Raw genomic sequence first — 14,311 nt, 5'->3', positions numbered from 1 at the left:
ATTTCAGGATGGACCAAAGTGTTGGACCAACATGACCCTTCCTAAGGCCATGCCGTTAGTTTGGCTACAAACACTCAGTACAAGTTAACAATGGAGGTACTCAACAATAGTAATTCTTTGCTTCATCCGTGATGTGTCATTTTCAACATATCTGAAATCAATTTCTAATATAGTCTCAGTGTTTTTCTGCCAGGACTGGGCCTCAACAGGAACTGAGCCCATGAATTTAGCTTAGTAAGCACCGCACTGTGCCAACTGAGCCATACAGGACTACAGCTGAGCCGCTGTTGTGTGTGTGTGTGAAAGGATTGGCACAAACACACACATAGAGAAGGAGAGGAAACGAGAGACAGAGACAGAGAGAGAGGTGAACCCTTCTCCTGTGGAGCCGCTGTTAATTTGACCAATTTGATTCAGTTGGCCAGGGCTGGAGATGGTGTGATTAAATCTACCCAGGTCACCAACGGGGGTGAAAGCAATTACTTTACAAAAAAATAGAGTGACGGGGGGAGGGAGAAGGGACACCCTGCTTTTCTTCCCTCCCACCGTCCCCTCCTCTCCCGTCCCGCCAGGCCAGACGGCAGACGCGCTCTCTTTGCTCCACAGCCTCCCCTTTCCCGTTTTTTTATAAATTTTTTATATTGCTGTAAATGATGGGTGGCCGTCGTTAAAGTGAGTGGGTCACCAAGGGCCAGTTTATCAAGGTCAGGGTGGAGGGTGGAACTGAGAGGAGCTTAGGACCGCAGACACACACACACACACACACTCTGCTGCAGTCTTAAAGTGATCCCTGGGATACTCTTCTTGTCCTCTGTCACACTCATTTTGCAACCTCCCATTACTTTTTTATTCCCCCACTTCCTTCAGTTCCTGCACTTTATTATAGTTAGTTCAGCTTTGACCAGCAGGGATTTTTAGGATCTTTGCTCTTTCTATAAACATTTTTCTGATAATGGGCAATATCTCACCCCATCATCGCTTCACCTGATGATCATCATTTTGTTTTCTTAAGCCAGGCCCAGTGAAGCTCCTTTGCTAATATTTGATCTGAAGTCGACAGCTGGATTTAATTGAGGGGCCTAAATGGCTTTCATATAACGATGATGTTCTTCAATTCCACTGCAGTTTTATGCAGATGAACACATTACTTTAATGGTCGGCGTTTACCGGGGAGTGAAGAAAGGATAGAAGTAGAGAGAGAGAGAAAGAGAGAAGAGGTCTCTCCCTTCTCCTCTCTTTAAATTCACACACCCAAGCCAGATGGCTGTCTTTTCTTGCATGAGATTAGAAGATGTTTCTGATTCACGGTGTCGCTTTCTGGGTAAATTAATATTTCAGGCTAAACTATTTCTGTTTTGCTGGAGCGGTGAGGTTGTGTGTGTGTGTGTGTGTGTGTGTGTGTGTGTGTGTGTGTGTGCGTGTAACAAAGCTCCTCCTCTCTATTTGAGAGGGAAGGACAGATCTCTCTGGCAGATTGCAGGTAAAGCGTAGGCGGGTTGTTGCTGCCTCGTGAACGCATTTAGTGATTCCCAGAAAGCCGGTGATGTTAATTGACTGTTCGGGAAGCGAAAGAAGCCGTAATGAGTGATTATTAAGTCGGGAAGGGAAAAAAACAAAAAAAACAAGCAGTCGCTGTAATTGCATCAATGATAAAGAGACATTGATTAACAAAAAGAACAATGATCTAAAAATTAAAAGCATAATGTCGGGCCTTTGATTGTGCCTCACATAAGTTCATTAGCCTTGCACACCGGAGAGTACATAGCTGGGGCGCACAGCAGGCTCTCTCTCTTTCTATGAAGGGCAGGAATGATAATAAACACAGTAATTATCATTTTCCATCCATAAATTAGCATCTGCTGGTTAAATAGAGGGGATTTCGACAGTAGGTGGCTCATGGCCAGCTGGCTACAGTATCAGGCGTCAGTGTGGCTGGCAGGATTAGCCCCACAGTGATTTTGTGTCACTCGTGGATCTCCCGGAAACAAATCCTGAGGTGATCGGCCCTCGCGTTGAGCAATCGACGGGAAGCTTTCCTGCAGCCCCGTGCAGTGCATTAACCTCAATGGCACTGATGAATGCACACATGGTAATGTGTTGTACCATGTAATGAATGCTGATGTACTGACCTTTGGCAGTGTTGTTGTTGTTGGTGATGCTTTGTGTCTCTGAACCAGGGAAAGTGTGTGTGTGTGTGTGTGTGTGTGTGTGCGTGTGTGTGTGTTGTCAGTCCAGTGGCTGTTATTCATCACGTCCCACATCAAGATAATGATCAAATTGTCTCTACCTGTCATTGAAACTATCACATCTGTCTCCTCTCCCTATTTCTCCTTTTCCTCGCTCTACCATCTCTCCCTTTTCACCTCCATGTCTCCCCTCAACTGTTACCGTCCTTCCTTTTTTTTTCCTTCTTCTTTCCACTCATCCTCCTTTCTCTCCTTATCTACCCTCCAAACCATCACCCTTGCTTTCTCCCTGACTTCCTTAGATGGAACATCCTGGGCCTGCAGGGGGCGTTGCTGAGCCATTTCGTGGAGCCGGTGTACCTGCACAGCGTGACCGTCGGCAGCCTTCGCCACACGGGCCATCTGGGCCGAGTTCTGAACCAGCGGCTAGAACGCCTGGGCCCACTGCCCGCCACGCACAGACGCAACCAGCCCCTGCTCAGTGGTACGACGGCAACACGGACAGTCAGACACGTCTCAGTGTGATAATTACATTTAGGAATGCATCGACTTTGGGAAGTCTTCACACCACAAAGTGTTAAAAATTCAAAAATTCAGTCACAAGTCCTTTCAATAGAGCTGCTGCTGGAAGGTTGGTGACATATTGACGACTCGAGGGTCAGGCAACAGGTAATGACATTTTTCTGGGTTGGTCTCTGGGTCTGTCGTTCCCTCAAAGGTCAGAACTGTCAAAATAAAATAGTGCAAATGTACTTCTGTGAGCAAATCTACTAATCGCAGCGACTCCGATGAAACCAACAGATTTTTGTCTTGCTCTGCTTTGGTCCCTGATAAGTGATGAGAATATGAAGACCCAGATTGTCTGTGTGACCCTGCACCAGTGGAAGGTTAAGGTGGCTTACTGCTGAAATTCACTGCTTACCATTGCTCATCTAGAACAAGTCAGCCTTGTTACATCAGCCATATTTAGTCAATTTAATCCTTTATTTTTTTATTGTGGTATGATGACAGTTACAGTCATTTTTACACCTGCAGAAACACTTAATTTATTATCATAAAGGAACAATTATAGTGAGCTCCTACAACACATTCATAATGAAACTAAATAAGTAATAATAATAATAGTATAATAATAACAAAAACAACAACGACTATAAATAAAAGCAATAAACAGTTCTCTGCGGTGTCCATATTTAGCGTTTCAGTGCTCTGAAGGTAGAAAGACTTCCAGAGTCTCTCAGTTCAGGGAGAAAAGGCGGTTACCTGGGTGGTTCTGATCCTTCATAATTCTCCTATTATCATTTTTGAAGTTCCTTTTTTACACATATGGTTGGGAGATGAGAAGAAACGTTAGCATTCATTTCGCCCTAAACCAACTTCTGAGGTAAATTTCAGACTCTGTAGACTCCGTTCACCAGCTAGTCGATAACTAGTTGATGTTTGGTGCTGCAAGAGGCAATTTTTCACTGAAAGCAGGGTCCATGGCGGGAAATGGTTAGAGTAAACAAAAACAGAAGATCTGTCAGCTGAAAGACCAAAAAATGAGTAAAAACAGAAGAAGTCAGATGATAACTGTGACTTTATCATCATTATAATAGATAGATAGATAGATAGATAGATAGATAGATAGATAGATTTATGTTATTTACTCTTTTAAAGCATGGTGGAAATACAACTGGGACTCTCCTGTAGCTTATCCAGTTATTAAATACATAATTTAAACTCACTAAACCAGGAAGTCACAGGCTGGTAGGCTTCTAAGTGATCTACTGAAAGTGTTTTATTTTCTCCAGCTGAATGACAGACGGTGCTTTCTATTCTTTAAACTGTCACACACCTTTCTGTGCTTTCAGATGGGGCCGTCCCATACAGACATCCTGAACCATATGTACACAGTATCTATTTTCAGAGGTTGGTTTTAATAAATATGTCAGCTCCAGTCCAAATAAATCACAACAGATCACACATGTAACACATACACAGCACACACAGCTTTAACAAATTCATGTACCCCTGCTTCTCTACAGTCACATTGTGCCAGCCAGACAAGCAACAGCTAAGAAGTAGTCTGGCACGTCTGCCTCCGGGGCTCCACTGAGACCTGAGGCTTTCGTTTGTAGCGAAGATGAATGCTGGAAGAGGATCTGAATGACACCCAACTTGTAGAAACTGCATCAGCCATCACTTCAGATCTAGGCCAGTCGGAGTGGCTGAGCGACAGAGACGCACAGCGATGTAGGGCACATTTTGTTCCGAGCATTATTGATAAGAACAGTCACAAAGTATACATACCACATTCTCTGTATCTACCGTACTTTTAGCAGGTTTCAAGTGTACTTCTTGAAGGGCACGGGAGCTCTTTGCGTTGCGGGCCTCTGCTCCAGGTAATTGGGTGCCATGAGGATGAATATTTTGTGAGGCCTGTTCTCATCAAGATTGATAATTGTACTGGATTGTCCTCTGGTGATGATAGCTGGGACGAATTTATCATTGAATCCTCTGACCGCGGCCTTCAGGGAGCATTCCTCATGATTTGTTCAATGGCTTTTTGAATGGAGTCGTCTGACTTGGCTGGAGTGGAGTTTTTTTAATTCAGATTTTACAAGCTGCAGTTAACATTTGGAGAATAGTGGTCAGGTATCATCCTCTTGTTCAGCACTCATACTTAGTTATCATATTGAGTCATTCACAGATAACTGTGATAAATCTCACAATAAGTACACAGTTTGTTTAATGACTAGATAAGATTTAACACAAGAATGATGCTGCAGAATGTCCTTCTGACATCCTCTTTACTCTAAACAAAGATGGCCTCCATGTGTCCTGCAAATGCTCTGCCCTCCCCTCTGACACATGATGTGTGTTTTCTGCAACCCAACTGTCAGATCTTTGCACCTTGAGCAGCGACAGTCTATTGAAGGGTGAAGGAAGGGAAGGGAAAGGAAGGAAGATAGACAGACAGTGGAGATGGCCCTACACCAAATCAATGTAATCACAGCCCTTATCAGACAGCCATTCAGTCTGACAGGAGCTCGGACAGAGAGAGAGAGAGACAGGCTGAGGGGGAAGAGAGGGAGACAGCAAGGCAAGGATGGAAGAAAGGAAAAAGAGATCTTCGCTCGCATTCAGATGTCTGTGCGCGTGCCTCCCCCCCTCCACCTCCTCTCATCTCCTCCTCCGTCCTTTCATTGGCTCTGATGAGCTCCCCGGCTATTGTGTGTCCTGGGTTATTTAAAAGCAACACCCCTGGAGGAAATTCCCGGGGATCGCAGGGCTCGCTCTTATCGCAAACAGCCAAAGCAGCTCCACCTGAAGCCCGAGGGCCAAACACATCGATGGACTGACTTGTCCTTCACTCTCGTCCTGCTGTTCACTTCCACCGCAGCGTGAACGGAATCTGTTGCAGGGCTTTGAGAAGAATCAGAACAACAGAATAACATTAATAATGGTTGTTCAACACTTTGGTGTTCTGCAGCAGATTCTGTACATGCTTGTTTTACAGCTACACGCTGCTTTGTTCACATTTCACAATTCAATAGAGAATAGAGTAGAACAGGGGTTGACCCATACATTTTATATAATGTGAGGTGACCTCAACATTTTTTATCGCATATTATTCGAGTTAATATTCATATACACCCCCAAATTCAACATGTATCAAGACGATACGACATTTACTGTTTCCAATCCAGTCCTATAAGGCAGTGGTCCCCAACCTTTTCCTAACTGCGGACCGGTCAACGCTTGACAATTTTAATGCGGACCGGGGGGGGACTTACTACTCTATCTACAGTTGGTAGGAGAAGAAGAAAATATTAAGTATTAAGTAATATTTTCTTCTTCTCCTACCAACTGTGGGGACCACTGCTATAAGGCACCACAGAAAGGGACAGGTAACCAGCACGTGTGTCATAGCATAAATCAGTGGTATGGTAGAGGACTTGTAGGACTGTTGGAGAGCTGCATCTCTATAAAATATAGATATTGTATATACTGTATGTATGTAACCCTTAGCTTGAGGAAGTTTTGCATAAAGATATTGCTGCTGCTTACACAAACATTAAAGATGTCCATCTTTTCACATACCTGTTGCTTCATTACTCCTCTCTGCTGCAATAGTAATGCAAGATAGATGCAATGTCTACACACAAACACTCAGGATATCTTTTATTGTGGCTCCGCAGCAGCCTCAGATATTAATCCATGGGTACGTGTACTGTACAGTTATAAATCCCATGACCAAAGGCTATAATTCTGCCTCTTTCATGTCTGCCAAACACTTCCCAGAAGAGAAATTGATCAAGTCTTCAATGAGGGAAAAAATCAAATTGGCTATTACAGAAACAGAGGAGTCAAGTCCATTGAAGGGATGAAATGAGCCATGAATGGAGCGGGAGAAAGGAAAAAGGCAGGATGGATAGGAGGGTCTTTTGTTCAAAGAGGTGCGTCTCCACAAGAGAGAAGAGATGGGTAATAAGAGACTTGGAGGATTGTTACGGTGGCAGGCAATTCATTCCAGCTCCAAGGAGCTACAGAAAAGAAGAGCTGAGATTGGTGAATGGAAGAGTGAAGACGGGAAAATGAGTGTGGCAAGGAGAGAGATGATCTGCAGGCATGTATTGTGGTATTGTACATCAGGTATTGTACTATAACAAGCTGTCTGTCAGACGGTGAGATCAGAGGAAACTGTTGTTCAGCCGTCGCACAGAATCTGTCTGCTGATTTTCTGTGAAGGTACCTTTAACATTGCATGATATAATAAATAACTGGGTTTGAAGTCAAGGTGAAATCCAAGACAGCGATTCCTTTCTGAAGACAGTTTTACAGATTTAGAGTGGATATAATGTTCAAGGAGCACTTAACTGTCAGATTGTGTTAGCCTAGATGCTACATGTGAAGTTAGTCTCTGGCGCTGTGACACATATTGCACCAACTTTACCTTTGTTGTACTGTCACTGTAAAAAAAAGACAGACTTTGATGATGTTGACACAAAGGTCAGCTATAAGCTACCCTTAATTAGCTACTTTTTGTAAGTTGTTTTATTTGTATTTATAATAATATCAGTGTATGACTTTGATATGAAACACAGGTGTTACCAGTGATACTAATAAAGGTTCCATTCCATTCAGGTCAAACAGAGTCAGGGTGCTGCTGTGGTGCATGGTGGCTCACTGGAAAGGCTCTGATACAATAAATGGAACTGACCCTTAATTAGTGTGATTGGAAACTCCTGCGTTGACCCTACTACAACATATCAGCGCTAACTTCAGTAGGGTTGTGTTGTCTTGATTCGAGTACGGCTGTTGTGCACTCACTGGAAATGACAATTGCAACAATTTAGGAATCTGATGGAACATTACCGGCAATGTATGACTGACAAAATATAACATTAAATATATGCACAGCGTACATTTGTATATTGCAGTATTCATCGCAACTGCTTCAGCTCCAGCTGAAGCTTTCTCAATGCCGGTAGTCTCTCCCCTTATGCAACATACCCCAAATGGCCAAAACCACTATGGGGGAGAAGTGTCCAGAATTCCGAACTCAACTTTACTCACTGTACAGATATGAGCATGGTAGTAAGTAGGTAATTAAGTATTCCTATTTTGTAGCAAGAAGAATAGTGTTATGGTTAATCACAAAAATCTAATTACAACCTTTCACAACTAACTTAACATCTGGGACAACAGCTGAATATTAGCCTTGTGGCTAGCACTGCCACATATAAAGTGATCAGTTTGCATCGTCTCTGTAAAATTAAGTAAAAATCTGTTTCATCTGTTTCCTCACTTCATCCTCAAGCAGTATGTGGTTTTCTACTGCATGGGGCTATACAGCTCCAACACTGAGTCACAACTTCTCCATTGTCCTTAGGCAGAATATACAGAGAAACTGGCTTCCATGACCTGGCCTCTCCAAGATATTTTCATCCTGAGCACCTAATACATTTCTCACACCACTGTCTGGTCCATTTCCACCACAGGAATGGCACCTCTGCCAACACCTGTATTCTTTACATGGAAGCCAGTGTGACTGCCACTCACATCCACCTTACCTCTTACGCTGTCATCCTCGACTGATCGCCTTGCATGATTTGCTCGCAAAGCTAATTATTTCAGAGAGGGTGGGACAGAGAGACAGACAGTCCGGTGTATGGGTGGGGTTCGTCTCTGTGACCGGAGATAATATTTACAGCCTACATCAGAGCTGGAGTTCCTGCAGTTAACTCAAATACTGTTAACTGCAGGAACTCAAGAGCAGACAAGCACTCACACAAAGGCAGGAACACATTGCTTATATGCGCTCACTCATGTTCTCACCTCCCTGCCTCTCTCTCTCTGAGGGTGTATCAAAGCTTCATATAAACAGCCGTGCAGTTTCAGGCCCAGGTTGACTTGGCTTTTTGCAGCGCTGCAAAACTTTATGTCTGCCATTCGCCTCAGGGAGAGAGTGAGGAAGGGTGAAGGAAGGTTAAACGAAACAACAAAAAATGGAGGTTTGAAAGGAAAATTGCAACTTTCTTCTTCTTGTCTTGGATTTACCCACAAGTGCATTACATTTTGAAACACTTTCATGAAATGTCTTACATTTGGATCATCTATGGGGAGATACAGTGAATGAATGGAGATCAAACCCACCCAAAGTCATTCTCTCTCCCCTGTGTTGTCTTCCCTGCAGGGCTGAGCAGTGCTGAGTATCAGCAGCCGGGGAAGGCCTCGTGCGTCAGTGTCAACTGGACGCTGGGTGACGCACAGCTGGAGGTGGTCAACACATCCACCGGACGGAGACGAGAATCAGGCACGCCCTCACGTCTCTGCAAGCACACCCTGTTCACCCGCTGGAACAGACTTTACCGCAAGGTGAGCACAAACATCCACAGGGGAGGTTAGGTCCAGGCAGAATTTATTAGTGAGGAGACTGAATCTATGAGAGGAATACTTCTGGTCAGTGGCTGAGCTGTATTTTTAGGCTGTTGTGAAACAGGCAGTGTTAGTTGACTGGAAGTTGGAGCAGTTCCAAGAATTGAGTGTGAGCATTAAAGTTGTATTTGAATCACGGGTACAAAATGAGCAAACAGGGGTGTCGAGTAGCCCAGTTGTTAGAGCATCCACCCCATGTACGAAGGCTCAGCAGCGGGCCAGGGTTCAAATCCGACCTGCGGCTCTTTGCTGCGTGTCATTCCCCGTCTCTCTCTCCCTGAGTCCTGTCTCTATCAGAAATAAAAAGCTTGAAAAAGGCCCAAAAAATATCTTTAAAAAAAAGACAAGCGAATGCAAGAGAAAATAATACCACATTAGAAGATATCAGTTTTTTAATTAAGAAGTTAAAGATATTAGACTGTGTACAAGAAAAACAAGCTGACAAGCTTCACTTTGCTAAGACACATACAATCCGGAGCTTAAAATTCCTGTGTGTGCAAACTAAAAACAATGTTTTTCTTTGTAGAAAAGCTGATAAAACATTCAGCCATTTGAATTAGGCACTTTCAGATTCAGGGTCAATTTTGGATGAATTTTAACAGCTGTGATGGGATGTTTTGTTCCTAACTGCAACAAAGAAGAATTTGCTACAGCTCTGATTTAAGCCTTGACTGCCTTCTTCTCCATACTAATGGCATTTAAGGCTCACACCATCTGCCATAGAAAACTTCCCCAGAAACAAAGGGCCATGAGGATGCAACAAAGGTCCCAGGGATGTTGCACTTCATGGTCGGTGTCCAAACCTCGAAACTACAGAGGCACCCGAGGGACAAAGTTGAGCTAATTCAAACTGATAACCAGTACACAGTTTTTAATTATCCAGCTGACAGAAGAAATGGGAATGTACAGCAGACATCTTGACTCTTATGTTATGCTGGTAATAGCACAGGTGTATATTAATGATATACCAGTGCACTTGTACAACTAAATGGAATTCAGCCATTATTGATATTACTAATTACACTGTGCTTTGCTTGTTATGACATGTCGAAATATCTGCTGTGTAAAAGTCCTACTAATCTAAATGTTAATTAAAGGCCACCCTCCGCAGTGTATGTGAAAAATATTATGATGTACTGTTTAATTCATGAGCCTGAACAATAGTCCCGTTTTTATATGAATGCATGTCTGTTTCTCTGCTCTACTTGCGCTCCCTGCGAACGCTCCTCTGCTGGAAGGCGAGAGGCATTACTCAGATGTTGTCAGAAACAATATGCAATCCTTTGCCATCAGGAATCACATGCGAGCGCGTACTCACGGTAATACAGAGACATTAACTGTAGAGATGCGTGCCAACATCCACTCCGTCAGAGAGCATCAGAGTGATGGAGCGCTCTGGCTGCAGGTGAACGCTCTGTAGAGGATATGTGGAATTTCCTTTCTGCCTTAGATAAATTTGTTGGCCCGGCAACATCTGCCGTCTATGCGGCTTATCAAAAACTGGCAGCTCGGATCTTTAACGTCAGCACACAGACCCCGCTTGCACTTTCATTTCCATTCTGAAACTTTATGTAACAGACACTGCCTGCATCGCCAAATGGCAGCCGTTAAAGCATAATGACTATGAAACCATAATTATTTGGAGAAGTACTCGAGGAGGCCCCCACCCTAAGTGCTCCCTGCGCGCCGTATATAAGGGCCACGCAAGAGCAGTCGCACTAATCTCCAAAAGAAACTTTTACTCTCTCCCTCTCGCTCTCCCCACTTGTCTCTCCGCCGATCTTCATTGTTTCCCCTCGCGACAATAGGAATGCGCAAAAAGCACAGAGAATGTTCAATTGCTTGTGAAATTTAAATGGGGAGATTACACAGCTGTTGAAGCCCCTCACCACCACCACCACCCCGCCACCTACCAACCCCACCCAAATGCATTTGTGCCGGCTCATTCGTTTTGTTTGGTCGCTCTTCTTCTTCTCTCCCCCAGACTACTTCGCGAAACCTTTAGCCTCTCTGCCCCGGCTTTACTCCTCCCTCTTTGCCTTCCCTTCCTATCTTCATGCTTGACTCTGTTTCTCTTTGTCTCTCCTCCCTTGTTCGCTCGCCCTCTTCAGTTGGGGATCCAGGTGTCTGGCTCGACAGACCACCAGCTCATGTACTGCGAGGCCAAGATGGCGGCGCGTCCTTACCAGACAGTGAAGCAGCAGTGGTTCAGATCTCTGCAGGAAACGGGCCTCGGTACCTGGGTCAAGAAACCGCCCGAGCAGGAACAGTTCCTGCTGTCGGTGTGAGGAAGAGAGAGAGAGAGTGTGTGTGTTTGTGTGTGTGTGTGTCTGGGTGAGACAGAGTGTGTGTGTGTGTTTAATCTTTATTTTTTTAGAGTAAGATGACTCCATTCTCTTTACCAACATCCAGCTTCACACCTTCATACCTGGAAGTTTCCCAGTGCAACCTCGAAACTCAAGGCATCAGCTGTTGTGTGTATGTGTGACAGAGAGAGAGAGAGAGTGTGTGTCCTTCTGGATGTGCCACCAACGTCAAAAAGCGACAAGAGGAAGGTCGACCGGACAGCGTCAGAAAAGAAAACGGACGTGAAAAGATGGACCCTTTCTTCGACTCGCCCTTCTTTAAACACACGTTTAAGCAAACACACACCTAAATGCCCCCCCTCTTCAGCTGTCAAGGAAGGGTGGGGTAACCTTGAGCAGAATGAAAGGCAGCCGCTATCTTGTCATCAGCTATTTCCGGGCCCCAAGGCTCCCGCTGAGGAGCAGAGCCACGGGGGAGAGAGAGCGAGAGAAAGGGGAAAAAAAGAAAGGGAGAGAGAGAGAGAGAGGTCCACGTCCAATTACCAGCCCTGTCAGGGTGACGGGTGATAGAGGAAGAGGAAGGGAAGTGATTGGAGGAGAGAGTGAGGAAAAGAGAAGGACAGACCATTGCTTCAGCCCGCCTCACCTTCCCTCTCTCGTTTCTGTCTTTGTCCTCCTTCTCTGACTCACCCTTTGACTCCTGACTTCCTTCTCTTTTTGTCTCCACCTCTCCCTCCTTGCCCTCCTTCCATTTTCTTCCCTCCCTCCTCCTCCTCCTCCTATTCTCTTTGTCACTCTCTCCTCTTTGCTTGCGTCTACCCCCCTCCCACCCCTCCAAGCCTTTCAAGCGCGGCGGAGGTTAACACGACACGGCGACAGGTTAATACACCCTCTCTTCTTCTTTTTTTTTTTCTCCTCCCCTCCTCACCCCACTGGGTAGAGAGAAGGAGAAGAATAGAGGTGAGGTACATAAACGCAGCCATTACAGCTTGTCTAAGTACAGGTGGAGGTGATGATGGAGGGAGGGGAGTGGTTTCCAGTTTTTCCTCTCTCTTTCATACTAAATATATTTCTGTTTCTGTCGTTTGACCTCCGATGACAGTTTCCACAGTCAGTTTTCAGCCTGTCTTGCTGAGCTCAAGCCAACAATAAGAACGGTTTACGGTTGTGACTCATCAGCGAGGCCTCATTGACCTGATGCTTTCTTTCTGTGGTCATGACCACCCGGAACAGATAATAGTCAAGGTGGAGTAAAGTTTCATAAGCACGCACCCCCCTCAACACGGTGACTGTGGTCAACTTGAGGAATTTTATTTTTAAAAGCCATTTTGGACACACGTCACGTGAAAATCAGCGAGGTAAATATGACACAATTACATCCCTGACCGTCACCATGTACATTTGTACCTCACACTATTTTTATGTAAACATACACACTGTGTGTGATTATTATTTTTTTTTTTTTATGCGGCTAAGTGTTGATATTCATCATGATCATGACTGTGTTGTTCTGTCATTGCTGTATTCTCTTCAAGGATTTTAGTCGAGGCATCCAAACCGCTTACCAGCATGGCTCAGTCAGCAGTAAAATCTAAGTAGTGAGAGTGACATCTAGTGGTGTTTTTCTGTTCTTGTTACCCTGTCCTGCGCCCTGCTGAGTCCCCCTGATGTGACAGCAGTTTGTTCTCCAGTCAGGATACAGGATCAAATCAAACTGTTGACTGACCAGCCGACTGAAGTGTAGAATAAGACCTTCAGTGTGGGAGGAAGATGTTCTGACACAGGCAGATTTACACAAGAGAGAACTTGATCCACATGACTTCCCACTCACTAGACCATTTTTTAAAATTAATTAAACAGGTCTTTAATTAGTTTAGGATATTTGCCAATTAGTATTGCTCGGTCCTTCATATTCAAAGTTGTAAATTGTATTTTTTTTTGGAATATGTGGTTTCAAATCTTACAGATTCCTGTATAGCATTAAATATTTTACATATTCATGACTTAATATGCAGAAGTTCAAGTTAGGGAAAAAAAAGATTCTTTGTTTTATTATTAATTGAGAGTTCAACGGTCTATAACTTTGACAGTGATCAACCAAAATATGATCAGATTCTGATTAAGATTGTGTATTATGTTGCTAAATCCTGATTGGTTTACTAAAGTGTGTGACGTAACTTTATTCTAAATGAAGCCCCACCCACTTTAAACCAGCAAGAAGAGCAGACTGTCATTTGAAATAATCCAAATTGTTCTTACTCTGGCAGTGCCATCATTTCCCTGAACACTGGATAGTCATGGTGGGTCTGCCTTTCAAAGATGACAGTGCTAAAAATATTTTAGTATCTCAGGTGTTGGTTGGAGTTTTTCTGTCATGACTGAGAAAAATGGCAAAATATAAAGATATTGCACCCAAAAGATGAGATCTGAAAATGGCAAAATATAAAGATATTGCACCCAAAAGATGAGATCTGGTCTCAGTTTTTCTGTTATTGTGGTACTTTGATGTTTAAAAATGCCCCATGTAAACACAATATACATATATACACCAAAAAAATTTACATTTCTTTACAGGTATAACACAGCAACAACATTAGTTCATGAAGCAAGACCTGAACTCCGGTAGCTTAAATTCCCTAATACGTCTGCGGTTTGTCAAATTACCAAACCCAATTGACATCTAGTGAACCTGGGGCTTCTGGGGGTCTGGGGCATTGGCCTGTGGCAGCTTTAATAAAAAACACTGGAAGTCAGTTTTCATGAACTCATATTGTCTGATACTTTGTTTACACCTGAACCGAGCGCTGTAAATCCTCAATCTGCTTTCCCATGACGACAAAGATCAGATTTTGTGTAAATCTCGTCTGCGTGTATCAGAACAGAGAGTTAGTGTTG

General features: G+C 43.9%; 1 protein-coding gene across 1 annotated transcript in view; it reads left to right on the top strand.

The window, feature by feature from the left end:
- Positions 1-12,962, top strand: part of adarb2 (adenosine deaminase RNA specific B2 (inactive)) — a 171,734-nt gene extending 158,772 nt beyond the window's left edge. The window contains exons 8-10 of the mRNA XM_019274814.2: positions 2,489-2,670; positions 8,869-9,050; positions 11,222-12,962. Of these exons, the coding sequence (XP_019130359.1) occupies positions 2,489-2,670; positions 8,869-9,050; positions 11,222-11,398 (541 nt within the window). The 3' untranslated portion in view covers positions 11,399-12,962. The remainder of the gene's footprint in view (positions 1-2,488; positions 2,671-8,868; positions 9,051-11,221) is intronic.
- The last annotated feature ends 1,349 nt before the right edge of the window (positions 12,963-14,311 follow it).

The sequence above is a fragment of the Larimichthys crocea genome, chromosome XXIII (genome assembly GCF_000972845.2).
Source record: "Larimichthys crocea isolate SSNF chromosome XXIII, L_crocea_2.0, whole genome shotgun sequence".
Taxonomy (NCBI): Eukaryota; Metazoa; Chordata; class Actinopteri; family Sciaenidae; genus Larimichthys; species Larimichthys crocea.
The sequence above is the reverse complement of the archived record's forward strand: the minus strand, read 5'-3'. Positions and strand labels throughout refer to the sequence as shown.